Raw genomic sequence first — 16,085 nt, 5'->3', positions numbered from 1 at the left:
GCATCAGCTTAACATTATGAGAAACAGTTGTGGCAAAATATGATTAAACATCTGAAGGTTAACATTAAGAAATACAGTAGTGCATGATAAATTCTTTCACATGCTTTACTGTATACATTCAGATTAATTACAAAGCTAAGACATTGAACGGGGCAGCTTGTAGCACTGCATTTGGTGCCCTGTTCTGGTCCCTCGGTAAGGACGTTATAAACGAGCTGTGCTTCCGTGTCCGCTTCCTTTTTGTTCTTTCGTTTGCTGAGGCACAATCTCGTTATATAGCCTGGGCTAGCTATGAGCTTACTATGTAGGCTGTATTGACTCTTCAACTTTGCTTTCTGAGAGATAATTGTTAAGTAAAGAATCACATGGATAGCCATACCATACTGAGTTCACTGTTTTGGGGTAATAAGATATTTTACATGTGTTTCTTTTTTTTTTTTTTTCTAATTTATATGTGGTAGTTAGATTTTTTTTATGGATTACAGTGTGATATTTTAATGCGTAATGTTATATGTACTCTTTGGTTCAGGGTAACTGGTTTATCCTCTCAGACATGTGTCATTTAGTTTTCAAGGTGAATGTTTTAAATTAGCTAGCACAAAGTACTAAGAACTGTCAAATGAGTCTGTTATTTCTAATAATTATGCTATACCCAGTTTTATGAATATTAAACAAGTGCCTTTATCTACTAAGCAATCTTGTTAGTCCACTAGACTGCTTACTAAGAGTACAGATTACTGTGGTCTGTCTGCAGTTGATGCAATCATTGTCTGTGAGGTTAGACACGGATATTTGTAATCAGTGTCTCTGATGTTAGGGTGTTTGTAAATAGTTTCTCTGGGGTTAGACATGGGTGTTTGTATGTTGATACATTTTTTAGGCTTTGTCGATACATTTTTTAGGCTTTTAGTGTGTTTAAGGTTTAGAGATGCTGTACTGTGTAAGTTAAGGTTTTAGATCTCATATGTTGTGGTTCTCACCTGAAATACCCATGTGAAGGAGTTGGTCATGGTGAGAAGGAAAAAAATAGTTGAAAAGTATGTATTTTTCAAGGTTACCAAGAAGGAGTCTGAAAATTGTCTCCCCAGAACTGGGAATACTTGTAAGAAACATTTAGAGAATAGTAAAATGTCTCCTCTTATGTGTGTAGTGGTGATAATGATCTCAAATTTATTTGCAAAGCTAAAGCTGCAGAAGGCATCTCATCTGATAGTCTGCTTTCAGTACCTGGACAGAAGAATGTGGAGTCTTCTCCAGAAACCTCCCCTAGTGTGAGCTCCATGCCACACTCTTCGTCCATTGCCAATCTTCAAACTGCTAGTAAACTCATTCTGAGCTCCAGACTGGTGTATAGCCAGCCGCTGGATCTGCCGGAAGCCGTTGAAGTCATAAGAGCAACACCTTCAGCAGGTAAAGTGTTCTGACACTGAGCAGTGATGGCCCAGAGTGTCATCTTCTGATATGTGCTACAGTGACATTGAGGAAGTTACTGCTTGTAGTGATCTACTTGTTTAGAAATATGTTTCTGTTAATAATTTTTATGATAAATTCAATTTGCTGGTTTTCTCCGACCATGTGCATTTGGAGGGGTGGGAAGGAACCAAACAGTTTTAAATATATGCTTCAAGGTAACTAAGAAAGAGTCTGAAATTATCTCCTAAGAAGCTGCATTTATTCTCCCTTTTCTTTGTTTTTTCTTGTTATGTAGTTGGCACTGGCCTTGAACTCAGGAGAGTCTTTCTGTCTTAGCCTCCTGGGTGTTGGGATTACATTTCTCTTCAAATCTGTCTGTCAGACCTTGTTCACACATACATAATAAAGCTAAAATGTGATTAGCACAGAGTGAAGTCTTAAAATATTTTACATTTATTTATTTATTGGGAGGGCCCATGCTACAACACACATGGAGGTCAGAACATACTGTGCTGGAGTCAGTTCCGGCAGGTTCAGAGATCACACTGGAGCATCAGGCTTGGGGGCAAGCACTGTTACCTACTAAGCCGTGTAGCTGGGACTACAACACCAAAAGGAGCTTCAGTAACTTGCATAGAAATGTTTTGCCATCATAGGATTAAATGTAGACAGGATCCTTCACATTAAAAAACGTATTTCAGGACATTGAAATGGATCTGCTGGTAGAGACATTTTCTGTAGGCCTGATGACCTGAGTGCAATCTCTGGTCCTAGAAAGTGGCAGGGGTCCTCCATGTGTATTCCATTACACATGTGGACCTGTGCCCACGCCTCCTTCTCTATAAATGCTCAGTCTGTCTGTCTGCTTCTGTCGGTCATCCATCCATCCATGCTACTCTCAGAACTGGACTTGACTGGCCTGTAATGATGCTGACTTTAGTAAGGTAGATGAGGTGAAGGATTGGACTAGAGGCTACATTTGAAAGGACTTGCCCCCTATGGCGCTCTGATTGGAGAATTCCTAGAATAGTGATATTGACAAACCAAAGTGCAGGTTCAGTCTCAATTGGCTCTCTGGTGGGTGACACTGAGTATAGTTGGTTTTTTTTTAATCCTTAAGACAGATTTGCATTCACAGCTGAAGGATTACCTTGAGAAGACTTTTATTGAGCCAGGTATAGTTGTGCATGCCTGTAATCCCAGCCCTCAGGGAGGCAGAACCAGGTGGATCTCTCTAAGTTCGAGGCCACCCTGGTCTATAAAGTGAGTCCAGGACAGCCAAGGCTGCACAGAGAAACCTTGTCTTGAAAAAAGAGAGGGAGGGACTTATTATGGGCTTTTGTGTTCAACGCAGATCTAGGCAAATTGTTTTGGTTTTGTTTGTTTAGTTTTTGACAAACAAAGTCTTATTTGTAACTCAAGCTGATGTGGATATAGGAATACATACAGGAAAGTCTTGAACTTTTTAACCCTTCTGCGTCTGCCTTCCAAGTACTTGGACTGCAGGTATACTTTCCAAATACAGAACATTTGCTCTCTTCCAGAAACCTACAGTAAATACTCAAATCAGGTGGCTTCTAACCACTTAGAATTATAGCTCTAGGGGATCTGTCGCTCATATCTGGCCTCCAAGGTCACTTGTACTCATGTGCACATACACATAACTAATAAATTTTTAAAATATTTGAAAAGTTTGGAATATGCTCATTTGTTTGTTGAAACTCACAAATAAATTATATTTACAGAGTTTTTTTTTATTTACAGAGGTTTTATGAAATGCTTTCAAATGTCTCTTAGACAGTAACATCCCAAGTTGAATAATAATTGCTTCTTGTTATTTAAATGGAACAGACTTACATCTTTAAGTGGTTTTCCTATTCTTCCAAAGGTATTGATGGATTGGAACTTGAATTCAGCTCTTCTGACCCAAAAATCTTAGTCATTATACTGACAACAAATGGAAAGTGTTAGTGATGGTAGACAGGAATGAGGATTCTGGTTCAATATTAAGAGAGGATAAATTAAACAGATAATGGATTTAAGGTCCGTTGATCAGTCTCACATTGTGTGAGTCTCTGAGTACGACTGTTTTCTTTCCTTTTATAAAGGTCACCTGAGTTCCTCTTCAATTTATCCAGTATGCCTTGCACCTTACTTAGTGGTTACAACTTGCTCGGACAATAAAGTGCGCTTCTGGAAATGTTCCATGGAGACTAACTCAAGCGCTGAGAAGGAAACCTATCATTGGAGGAGATGGCCATTGATGAATGATGAAGGGGAAGATAACAGCAGTACTGTGAGCATTGTGGGCAGGCCCGTTGCTGTTAGCTGCTCATACACAGGCCGCCTGGCAGTGGCCTACAAACAGCCTATCCACCACAATGGTTTTATTTCTAAGGAGTTTTCTATGCATGTCTGTATATTCGAATGCGAATCTACAGGAGGGTCAGAGTGGGTTTTAGAACAGACCATCCATCTTGATGATTTGGTTAAGGTTGGGAGTGTACTTGATTCAAGGGTCAGTGTTGACAGTAATCTGTTTGTATATAGCAAATCAGATGCATTTTTAAGTAAGGATAGGTACCTTATTCCAAATATCAAGCATTTAGTACATTTGGACTGGGTGTCAAAAGAAGATGGCTCTCACATTCTCACAGTGGGAGTTGGTGCTAATATCTTCATGTATGGGAGACTTTCCGGGATCGTAACTGACCAAACCAACAGTAAGGAGGGAGTGGCTGTCATTACTTTACCACTAGGTGGTAGTATCAAGCAAGGAGTTAGGTCAAGGTGGGTTCTTCTGAGATCTATAGACTTGGTATCCTCTGTGGATGGCACACCTTCACTGCCTGTTTCTCTCTCTTGGGTGAGAGATGGGATACTGGTGGTGGGAATGGACTGTGAAATGCATGTATACGCCCAATGGAAGCATTCTGTCAAATTCGGAGACATTGAGGCGGATAGCCCTGGCGAAGAGGCAGTCCATGGTCATCCCGCCTTTAAATCCACAAGAAAAAGTATTGCTGAAGGAGCAGCTGTCACTGATGATGTTTTTTGTTCACCAACTGTGGTTCAAGATGGTGGCTTATTTGAGGCCGCACATGCTCTCTCGCCCACTCTCCCACAGTATCATCCAACTCAGCTGTTAGAGTTGATGGACTTAGGGAAAGTTAGAAGAGCTAAAGCCATTCTCTCCCATTTAGTGAAGTGTATTGCAGGTGAAGTTGCAATAGTTAGGGATGCTGATGCTGGAGAAGGAAGTAAGCGGCACCTCTCTCGAACCATTAGTGTGAGCGGCAGTACAGCAAAGGATACCGTTACCATTGGAAAGGATGGTACGCGAGATTATACTGAGATAGATTCTATTCCTCCACTACCGCTGCATGCATTGCTTGCTGCAGATCAGGACACATCCTACCGAATTTCAGAAGAGAGTACAAAAAAGCCCCAGAGCTACGAGGACCATATTGAAAGCGAACCAGAGGATCAATATTCGGAGCTGTTCCAAGTCCAGGAGATAACAACAGATGATATCGATTTAGAGCCAGAAAAGAGAGAGAACAAATCAAAAGTAATAAACCTGTCACAGTATGGACCGGCGTATTTTGGCCAGGAACATGCTAGAGTACTATCAAGTCATCTAATGCACTCAAGCCTGCCAGGACTCACCCGCCTGGAGCAGATGTTCCTTGTAGCGTTGGCTGATACTGTGGCCACTACCAGTACTGAGCTTGATGAGAACAGGGATAAGAACTACTCAGGTAAGCAGGTCACTGTGAATGTGAAGCTTATAACTAACACAACTATTGTGTTATCTGCGCAATAAATTGTTGTTTTCTTTTAGCCCTTATAGGGAAAAAAAAAAGACCTATGGATAATTGTTATAGAATATGTTTCTTTATAAAAGAAAAAACCATTGAGGCAAGGTTGTCACTTGCCTGTGTGACATGTGGATTTGTGCTGTCTGTGCATTCTCACTGAACATTGATTCTAATGCTGTTGTTTTTCTTTGATAAAAATGACCCTTTTTTGTTTTGTTTTGTTTTTTTGTATCATGAAGCTTAAAGGAGCTCATGGATCAATTTGCTTATTTTTTCATTTGAGGCATAGATAATTTTTGAAAAAGATTTCTTTTGTTTGATGAATTTTTTTATTACCTATGTATATTTGCCCTGCATGCATGCCTACTACCTATATCAGATCCCCTGAACCCTGAGTTACAGAGCTTTGTGTGCGCTAGAAACTGAACCCAGGCCCTCTGAAGGAGCATTAAGTGTTCTTAACTGCTGAACTCTCCAGCCCCATAAATAATATTTTATAGTTATATAAGTTTGCCCAAAAATTTTAGACACTTAATGTAGTATATATCTTGCCATTTGAAATTGGATCTCATTCTCTCCTGTCCAGCTAGTTAAGGGAAATAGGGTTAATTATAAAGAATAACATTAGCAAAGGAAACAAAATTATTGATCGTTAATTCATTCATTCATTCATTCATGCAATAAATATTGTAGAGAAATGAAGAATTACTATGTGCCAGATACTTTATCCCATTTAATTATCATAATCCTCTGGTGGGTAGGTGACTATTACTATGTATATATGTATATAATAATGTATAGTTTTACGCATGAAGATAATAATCCTTAGAAAATTTAAGGCACTCACATACAGTTATACAGGCATTAAATGGCATAGTGTTCATATGTGGAAAAATTGTTGCTTTTAGGACTGTAATTTTAACTTTTCTTAAAACTTTTAAATTGGGAGAAAACATATTTTCCATAGCCAGTTAGAAATATTTTTCACAGGTTTAATTTCTTACAGTATAGCCCCCTGATTTTCCTTCTGTAGATTAAAATAATAAACCTTAGAAGGTTTATTTATGACCCATTTTCTAGTTATGTTATGAAGAAACAGAAACTCGTAACTGCTTCAAGGTTATTGGCAATAGAGCAAAACCACCCCCAAAACAACCTTAAGCTTTTCTTGTACAACTGATATTGTTACAATTGGTGTTGTAATAATTGATACTGTTAGGTGTTTTTCTCTGGGGAATTAAGAAAGTGGGCCTTGGGGCTGAAGAGCCTTTAAGAGTGCTTGCTACTCTTACAGGGGACCCAAATTTGATTCCCAGCATCCACATTGAGATCTTAGAACAGTCTGTAACCCCAGCCCAGACCTCCATGTGCACTTTCACTCATGTGCACATACCCATATAGACACAGAGTCTCTCTCTCTCTTTCACACACACACACACACACACACACAGAGGTTAAAAAAAATATAAATCTTTTAAGAAGGAAATACTTGTTACAATCCATGAAAAAAAGTTTAAACTTTCTGATACAAAGCTTTATCTTTGGCTAACACTTTGTGAATTATTCTGGTCATAGTGGACGTTCATGAAGTAGATAAGGCAAGAGTGGATATTCCTATTTCATAGGTGGAAAATTGCACTTAAAGATTAAATGGTTTGTACATCTCAGCCAAAGAATCCTAAGTAAAAGAATTTTTCTATTTGTCTGGTGAGACAACTTTTCTGTCCTATCAATGGTACATGCTCTCATGTATCACTTCTATTATATCCAGAATATAGTCATTTTTCATCTCCTGTGCTGTGGTTCAAGCCACAGTTGTTTTCTGCCTAATTATTGAGAAAGTCTCCTGACAGCTTCATTCATATCAACTCTGTCTTTCAAACAGAAACCAGTGCTTTAGTGGGGACAATATTACATTCATGCCTGCCTGTTTGTCTATTCATTCTTTTTTGTTTTAGACAGGGTCTTTCTATGTAGCCCTGGTTGGCTGGAACTTACTATGGAGACCAGGCTGGCCTCAAACTCACAGAGAATTCCTAGCTGTGTGCTGCCATGCCTGACGGTCCTCTGTTCAGTGTATGCAGTGGCTTCCTGAACTGTAGGAACTTTGCAGTAGTTTATAGGTTCTACATGATCTGTGCTTATTTCCACTCCCTGTTTGGGCCTTTTGTTAGCCCACGGACATGGAGCACTTCGTTTCTCAGGGCCTTTACCTTTCCTGTGCGTAGAATGCTCATCCAGATCTGTCGGATCGCCCTATCTATGCAGTGCTCATTCTCTAACCTCAGATCTCTGCACAGGTTTCACCCCATAGTGAAGTTATTCCTGGCTCCATTGTATGATACAGAACACCCTTGATTCGTAAATATTTTGCTTTCTTCTGGAAAACTTCACTTTTTGAGGACTCTGCCAGTTGCTGGCTTAGGATCTGTCCATGCTTTTGCATTGCTGCTAAATGTTATTCACTCACTGTGTTTTCATATCTTTGTCCACGTTTTCACTGAGCACTATCAAATCTGTACAAGAAAATTTGTGGAATCAAGGCAAAGCTTCGAGTTACCCTTTTAAATCTAATCTAGCCTAGAAAATAAAATTTTAAATCTTTTTGTGCTATTTTTGTCAAGCTAAATAGCCTACAAAGTCTTATAACAGATAATTTCACTTTAGTATACAATTTCTGTCAGTAAAATCTCAGTACATGTAGGAAAATCTACCAAGAGTTACAAACTGACTTAATGTTCCAGTTACTTCTCTGTTGCTGTGAAAAGACACCATGACCAAGGCAACTTACAGAAAGAAAAGTTTATTGGGGCTTAGTTTCCAAGCGTGAGTCCATGACCATGATGGTGGGGAACATGGGAGCACACAGACAAACAGGTGGGCATGGTGCTGGGGAAGCAGCTGAGCACTTAACATCTGGTCCACGAGCAGAGAAGGAGAACAAGCTGAGAGTGGATGTTGGTTTTTGAAACCTCAAAACCGGCCCCCAGTGACCACACCTCCAGCAGGACATACCCTCAATCCTTCCCAAACATGGGACCAAGTGTTAAAGTATATGAGCCTTTGGAGGCCATTCTCATTCAGTCCAACAAACTTACTTATTAGTTAATACATTTCACTAGATTTCACTGTTGCTTTCATTATGAGTAAGTATAGATACTAATGTTATTTGTACTTGTAACTTTATTTTCTCAATTTTTACTTAGGAGTTTTAATATTTGTTTTACATTAAATATAAATGTAATATATTTATACATCTTTTATAAAGACACTAACTTGTTTACAAAGGAGTATGTTAAAATATATATACTGTACAGATTATTACAGAGTTTAATGTTTAGCTCAACCCCTTTGTCTGTGGCTGTTGAAACCCTTAACACATTTTCTCTTTAATTACAGGCAGAGACACGTTAGATGAGTGTGGTCTGAGGTACTTGTTGGCAATGCGCTTGCACACATGCCTGTTAACATCACTGCCTCCGCTATACCGCGTCCAGCTCCTTCACCAAGGTACTCCAGTTACAGGTCAAACGTTTGCACTACTTGGTGGTGGTGACTGTGTCTAAGCAGCTGGATCTTATGTACACGCCTGCCAGTACCCTGAGATCTTCATGTTGCGTGTACGCACTCGCGTTTCCTTTGTGTCCTCAGCTCTGCCCTGCTCTTCGACCTTTGTTCAGACAGCTCGGCTTCTGAGACTGTGGTAAAGTTGTAGTAGCAAACAGAGGCCTAAGGTTGTGGTACGCTGTGTACCTCTGCAGCACAGCTCTGAATTTTTCTGATGCCTTCTCTTTAAAAACCGTGTAAATTTCATTCTTTGTGTTATCATCTCCGTTTCCTCTCTTCCTCCTCTTCTCTGCTCCCTTGCTTCCTGCAATCCCTGCTTCCTTTCTTTTCACAGGATCTCTTTGTGTGGCCCAGGCTGGACTTGAACTCTTAGTGATCCTTTTGTTTGAGCTTCCAGGTGTTGGGCTTCAAGGTGTGCCCAGCCAGGCCCCACTTCACTCATTTTTACTTAAATCAGTGTGCTTAGTTGCTGTCAAGGAAGTTGATGTTTTGAAAAGGTTTCCCACAATGACCCAGTGCATTTGCTTTGGTCCAGCATATTGCCACACCCCCATTTGAGACAGATTTATATCATCCTCTTACTTACAGAAACTATAGAATTTTAGAGTGACTACTCTGGAAACAGGATTCTTTATTTGTAAACATTTAGACTCTCAGTCTGGTGCTCATTTGTTTAGACTGTATGCTTTTTGGAAAACCCAAATCTCGTATTTTGTTGTTGCCGTTTTGGAAGTGAAGTCTTACTACATACTGTGTAGCCCAGGCTGACCCAGAGTTGTGGCAGTTCTTGCTCCACCTCCCAAGTGCTGGGATTACAGGTGTGCTACCATGGTTCATTAAAAATGGGATTCTGTTATGCATCGAAACATACTTCATCTACTCAACCTTTATTTTGAAGGCTTTTACATTTTTCTGACTTTTAAATTTGAATGATCATTGTAGTGAATTATATTACATTCTTACATATAAATACTTATATTTAATTATTTTGCTTTTATTGTTTATTTTTCCTTATATTTTATTTATATATTCTCATTATTTCCTCATGATATTTTATTATAAATGGTTTTTGTATTGGTCTATATTTCTTGTTAGTTTCCTAGCAGTTGAGTTACTGAGTCAGAGTGTGAAACTCTTTAACTCTTGTTGAGTCTTAGCAAACTGTCCTTCAGAGTGATTACTTGTTTATAGTCAAAAGTAGTGTTTGGTACTGTCAAAACTCAGCCTTTTACCACCATTTGATACATTTTACTCTACCCTACCCTACCCTTCTCTTCTTCCCTCTCTTTTTCCTTACTCTCTTCCTCCCTTCTATCCTCCCTCCCTTCCTTTTCCTCCCTCACTTTTGGTAGGTCTTTTGGTCTTTCTGTCCTTCCCTTCTAAGATGAGAGATGAGCTCATGGCTATTGTATAGTTCTTATATTAAATGCAACTACAAGTAAATTTAGAGCTTGCTTTAAGTGACCTTTGGCTCTCTGGTTAGAGCAAAGGATGGAGCAGGTTTAAATTCAGTGCCAAAGGATGCCATCCTCAGGTAAATGGCAGGGTAAATAATAAAGCTTTTGACTTGACCAGTGTTTTTTGTTAGTGAGCATGCTCATGAGTAGCTTGGTACTCAGTTTTCTTTAATTTTCATTGATTATATCTCATTGTTAGTCTTTGTTTCAACTTCTCATGTAGAGCAGGATGGGCTCAAATTGAAGATGACCTTGAATTTCTGATATCCTGAGTACTGGGTTTACATGCATGTGACACTAATATATCATTTTGTAATATCTTTATTTTTGTATTTAAAAAAGGAATTATATGTGGAAGAAACGTTAAGAGATTGGGGTATTATTATGTGTCCTGTCACCAATCTTGAATACAGAGGCTTACAGAATAAAATCCTGAATGATGGTAGAGGTCCTTTATTCTTTCTTTCTGATTGACAATGCTTTTTAAAATAAAGGAATATGTAACTAAGCAGAATATTGTTTCATTGTTATTGTTACAGTTCCTAAGGTTATTATTTCATGTTTCCATTTTAGGTGTGTCTACCTGCCATTTTGCCTGGGCTTTTCATTCTGAAGCTGAGGAAGAACTTATCAATATGATTCCAGCAATTCAAAGAGGGGACCCTCAGTGGTCTGAATTAAGAGCTATGGGGATAGGCTGGTGGGTGAGGAATGTTAACACACTTCGAAGATGCATTGAAAAGGTAACTTTCCTTTATTATATATTTTTGACCACTTATAATCCCAGCACTGCAGGAGGCAGAGGCAGGCAGATCTCTGTGAGTTCAAGGCCACACAGAGAAACCCTGTCTTGAAAAACCACCACCACCACCACCACCAACAACAACAAATCATTCTGCTACCTCTTCTGCAACGATTGCTGAGCCTTAAGTGCAGGAATTGTGTTGTCGATGTGTCATTTGCAGCTTAGCACCACATAGTCACCTGTTGAGTGCATTTTGTTCAGTTGTGGTTTTCTATAATGACCTCTGTTACAAGGTGACTTTTTTTTTAATGAAGATACAACCTATAATTATCTGTGAGCATAAGGGTAAATGTTTAGTATGTAATTATGGATTATGGTACTTGAGTAAAGTGGCAGTTACAGGTTCTCCTTCAAGGTTCATGATTTTGCTACCATGGATAGTTGCAGATTCCTAGTACCAGGCATCATTGCCCTTTTGTTGGAAGGCCTGAAGTCTTTGCTGTAGGCCTGACTGTGGGTTACTGCCCAGGCTCGCATACCAATGTTGCACCAGTAGCGATACGGTGCTTTTGTAGTTGATGGGCATCATAGCTGGTCGAACTGTTGGTTGCTTCCTTCTGGTACCATGAAAGCAAGTCTTCAGGGAGGAGACTTTCAGCTCAGAACAGCTCTGAGTCCTGTGTCTTTGTAGACTGCATGGTGTCTTCATCAATAGAGACTTTCACCTCAAGGAGTCTTGGACAATGCTGGCCAACAAATCAAAAGTGGACTTCTTAAGCCTGGTGTTGAGATTTTTGTCGGATACTCTATGGATCTTGGGGGCAGCACTGTCAGCCCAGCTGGGGAAATTTAATTTAAATTATGTGAGGTGTGAGTGTGTGTGTGTCTGTTTATACAGACTTAAATGTATTATATGTAATCTTAGGTAGATAAATGATTCTATCTAGTTAAGATTACTACTGCTGCGATAAAACACTATGACCAAAGCAACTTTGGGGAGGAAAAGGTTTATCTGGTTTATCCTATTTATGCTCCCACATCACTGTTCATCATCAAAGGAAGTCAGGACATGAACTCAAGCAGGGCAGGAGCCTGGAGGCAGGAGCTGATGCAGGGGCCATGGAGGAGTGCTGCTTACTGCTTTGCTCCCCTGGCTTGCACAGTCTGTTTTCTTATAGAACCCAGGACTCTCAGCCCAGGGACTGCACCATCCACAATGGATCGGACCCATCAATCGCTAGTTAAGAAAATGCCCTTCAGGCTTGTCTACAGCCTGATTTTATGGAGGCCTTTTCTCAACTGAGGCTCCTTCCTCTCAGATGACTTTAGTTTTGTCAAGTCGACTGAAAAAACTGTCAGCACAGATTCCTTCTGATATTTTCAGCTATCCCTGTTATTTTACCCTCCTTCTCTTTCTTCTGTATTTATCTCCGTCCTTAAAGCCCCCATTCCTGTTTTTCTCTTTTCTCCTTCAGATTATGTGTATCCTTCTATTCCCCTCTCTATTGCTTCCCCCTTCCTTAAGGAAAAAAATATTTTTTTTTGCGACAGGGTTCTACATAGCCCAGTCTGGTTGTGAATTCCTTATCCTCCTACCTCTACTAGCAAACCTTAATGATATTTTTGAACTTCTAGAAAACCTTTTAGAGATAAATAATTTGTACATTTTGAGATTTTTTTTGAGAACAATTTTTTAAAATAACATTTATTAATTGTGTGTACATGTGTGTGGGTGCACATAAGAGTTTCAGACTTGATGTTCATAAAATTTCTATGCAGTATGCTGTCAGTTTATTTTGCTTTGTATAATATCTGTTTTGTTTGTTTTGAAACATGGTCCCACTGTGGAGCTCTGGCTGTTCTGAAACTCACTATGTAGACCAGTCAGGCTTTGAAATTAATCACAGAGATCTGCTGCCTCTGTCTCCTGAGTGCTGGGATTAAAGGCATATGCCACTATGCCCAGGTAATGGAATAGACGAATTTTTTAAGCATTACTCTTTGAACTGTATTTTATTTGAAAACAAACAAATAGACTCTAAGGCATGCTCCCACAAGCCTAGTACTTGAGAAGCTCAGGACAGGGTCAGCAGTTAGGAGGCAGCCGGGTTACAGAACACGTCCAGGCTAGTTTAGGCTTCATGGTAAGGTACTGTGTCCAAAACAAGCTAAACATAGGGGCGAATGCTTATAATGCTACCACTCAGGAGGCTGAGGCAGGAGGATTGCCCTAAACTTGAGGCCACCCTCGACTGTATAGAGAGGTCATGGCTATCCTGGTGTACATAGTAGAACTCCAAAACAACAACAGCAGTCAAACTCAGATTGTCAGGCTTGGCACGATGCTGCTTTATGCATGAAGTGATACAAAGTAAATAATCTGTGATTAATATAAAAAAATTATAAAAAATAAAAAAGGGTGTATAAAAAAAGAAATATAGTATGTTGAATTTTCAAAGGATGATCACATCTATTGATCACATCTGTTATTATTGTATTCTAATTAGTTTATTGCTACCTAGGTTTTCCTTTCCTCCATTACTGTGTGAATTTAGTTATTTACTTAAAAATCTTGGCTCAGTTACCTCCTCTATAAAATGAGAACATAGTACTACGTCATTGTAGGTTCTCGTGGCTAAGATTAGTCAAAGGTGCCTAGTGTGGTGACAGGTATATAGTAAAGAGTCAGTAAACGCTAGCTGCTTTGCTGTTTTTATTAGGATTACTGGCATGCAAATGCTTTTTTTTTCTCTAGGTGGATGTTACCATAAGCATATACTCTGATTTCCATAGTTTGTATGAGCTAAGGAAGTAACAAGGAAGCATTTGTTGTTAGAGTAATTAATTATAGTTCTTTTGTCAAATAGTTACATGCTATTTTATTTGCTTAGGTTGCCAAAGCTTCTTTTCAAAGGAACAATGATGCCCTAGATGCTGCTTTATTCTACCTTTCAATGAAGAAGAAAGCGGTAGTGTGGGGTCTGTTCAGGTAATGTGCATTTCACAGGATTTCGCAGAATGAGATTGTGTTTGGATCTGAACGCTATTGCTTTTGAAAAGACTTCACTACTGGAGCTCTGTCACATCCGCTGACTTTCTTTGTGCCTTGATTCTCTATTTACAGCAAATGGGCAAAATATCTTTTATTTTTGTTTGAAAGATGGGCTCTTATAAAACGTTACAAAAGATACTTTTGTCTCCTGTGTGAGTACCCAGGCACATCAGCCTTCCTTGGAGGAGATGCGAGTAAGCAGCATCTGTGACTGGAGCTGGCGGTCTTCTCAGCTTTATTATGTCACGTACATGAGTTCTCCGCCTGTTGCTTGTTGCCTGTATGGATGCCGTGTACCACGTGCTTCATGTTGTGCCCACAGGGACCAATGAGAACGTTGCATCCGAGAGTTGTGAGCCACCATGTGGGTGCTGGGAACCAAACCTGGGTTCACTGAAGAAGCAGCCAGTGCGCCTAGCCACTGAGCTTCCTCTCCAGCTCTACCTGACGTTTTCTTTGAGTGGAGTGTTTGAGTGGGTTTCCCTGTCTTTTCATGCATCCTGTAAAGAATTAAAATATTTTTAGTGTGAGCTAGTTACTACTGTTTGTGTTCTCATTTCCAGGTCACAACATGATGAAAAAATGACAACATTTTTCAGCCACAACTTTAATGAAGATAGATGGCGGAAAGCTGCTTTGAAAAATGCCTTTTCTTTGCTTGGGAAACAGCGCTTTGAACAATCTGCTGCTTTTTTCTTGTTAGCTGGTTCATTGAAAGATGCCATAGAGGTATAGATAAGCAAATAAGCAACTATGCTCTGAGGCCTTAGAGCAGGTTGTAATCTCTGCTACACGTTTACAAGAGCAGAGCACTGAGATTGCTGCACTCAGTGGCACTGGTCAGTTTAAGGGGATTATGACTTCAGGTTTGGTATATTACATATTAAGATAAAATGTGAAACTTATGGAAAATGTCCAAAATATTCATGAATTTTTTTTTTTTACCGTCCATCTTGTGATTCTGAGCCATTTAAATATGTGCACAGGCTACAACATTCTTACGCAAAAAAGCTGGTACTTAAGTACTTGGAGCTAACATGGCAGTTTGTGTTATTCTGCAATGTACCTGACTTAAGTATGGCCACAGTGTGTGAGGAGGTGAAGCATTGCCTCTTGTACAGGCAATTCTTAAAAAATCATTAATATTTTCTGTTTCATGATGACTCTTTTTAGGTTCGTTATTACCTTTATAAACTAACTACCTGGACTCAGACAGAAGTAAAAATAGAATTGAAAATAATCTAGTACTTGTGCACAAACACAGGAAGATCAGTCTGGGCTACTGAGGACCCTGTCTCAAGACAAAATGTATAGAAGATAATAATATACAGTACACTACAGTATAATATATAGATGTTACGTAGTCCTAGGGTCTGGCTAGTTTTGGTGTGTGTAATTTTTTCTTTTAACCACAGCTAAAAAAAAATAATAAAATTTAAAAGCAGCAACAATTTAAAATACCCCAGAAATATAATAGAAGTAAAAAAAAAATCCCTAGCAAAGTGAGCATATTGTACTTTTTAAAAAGTATTTTTTACAGTTCATCATGTTTAACATTTTTAGTTACAAATGCCTGTAACTTTGAGGTGGAGATGTTAGATAGTCAGAAGAGACTAACAGATGCTCTTATTGTGAAATTGAGCTTAGAGTCTCAGGATCAGCAGTTACATTGAACTAAGTTCCCCCAAATCTGACATCATAAATAGACGATTTTTCTTAAATAGTACAAATTTATATACAGATGTGTTTAGAAATTAAAAGGAGTTGGTGTATAAATCTAAACATTTTAAGTAGTGTTTAATTTAAAAATGAATGCTATTTAAATTGACCCGAGACTGAAATAATACTGACATACTTGGTTTAATGCTCATTTCAGGAACAATCATCCTGTCTGCTTGATTTAAAAATCTCTGCTGTCGAGGGAGAAAATAGGGAACAGGACAGGAGCCTGCCACAGAGGGCCTCTGAAAGGCTCTACCCTACAGGGTATTGAGGCAGATGCTGAGGCTCATAGCCAAACTTTGGGCAGA

General features: G+C 39.2%; 1 protein-coding gene across 6 annotated transcripts in view; it reads left to right on the top strand.

Annotated features, from left to right (window-relative positions):
* The window catches only part of Dmxl2 (Dmx like 2), a 133,579-nt gene that overhangs the window by 74,206 nt on the left and 43,288 nt on the right, over positions 1-16,085 (top strand). For all 6 annotated transcript variants that reach the window (XM_021638670.2, XM_021638674.2, XM_021638671.2 and 3 more), the window contains exons 17-22: positions 1,183-1,410; positions 3,522-5,174; positions 8,634-8,744; positions 10,832-11,001; positions 13,895-13,992; positions 14,619-14,784. In XM_021638670.2, the coding sequence (XP_021494345.1) occupies positions 1,183-1,410; positions 3,522-5,174; positions 8,634-8,744; positions 10,832-11,001; positions 13,895-13,992; positions 14,619-14,784 (2,426 nt within the window). The remainder of the gene's footprint in view (positions 1-1,182; positions 1,411-3,521; positions 5,175-8,633; positions 8,745-10,831; positions 11,002-13,894; positions 13,993-14,618; positions 14,785-16,085) is intronic.

This window comes from Meriones unguiculatus, chromosome 1 (assembly GCF_030254825.1).
Source record: "Meriones unguiculatus strain TT.TT164.6M chromosome 1, Bangor_MerUng_6.1, whole genome shotgun sequence".
Classification (NCBI taxonomy): Eukaryota; Metazoa; Chordata; class Mammalia; order Rodentia; family Muridae; genus Meriones; species Meriones unguiculatus.
Note: the sequence above shows the minus strand (reverse complement) of the source record. Positions and strands in the feature narration are given on the sequence as shown.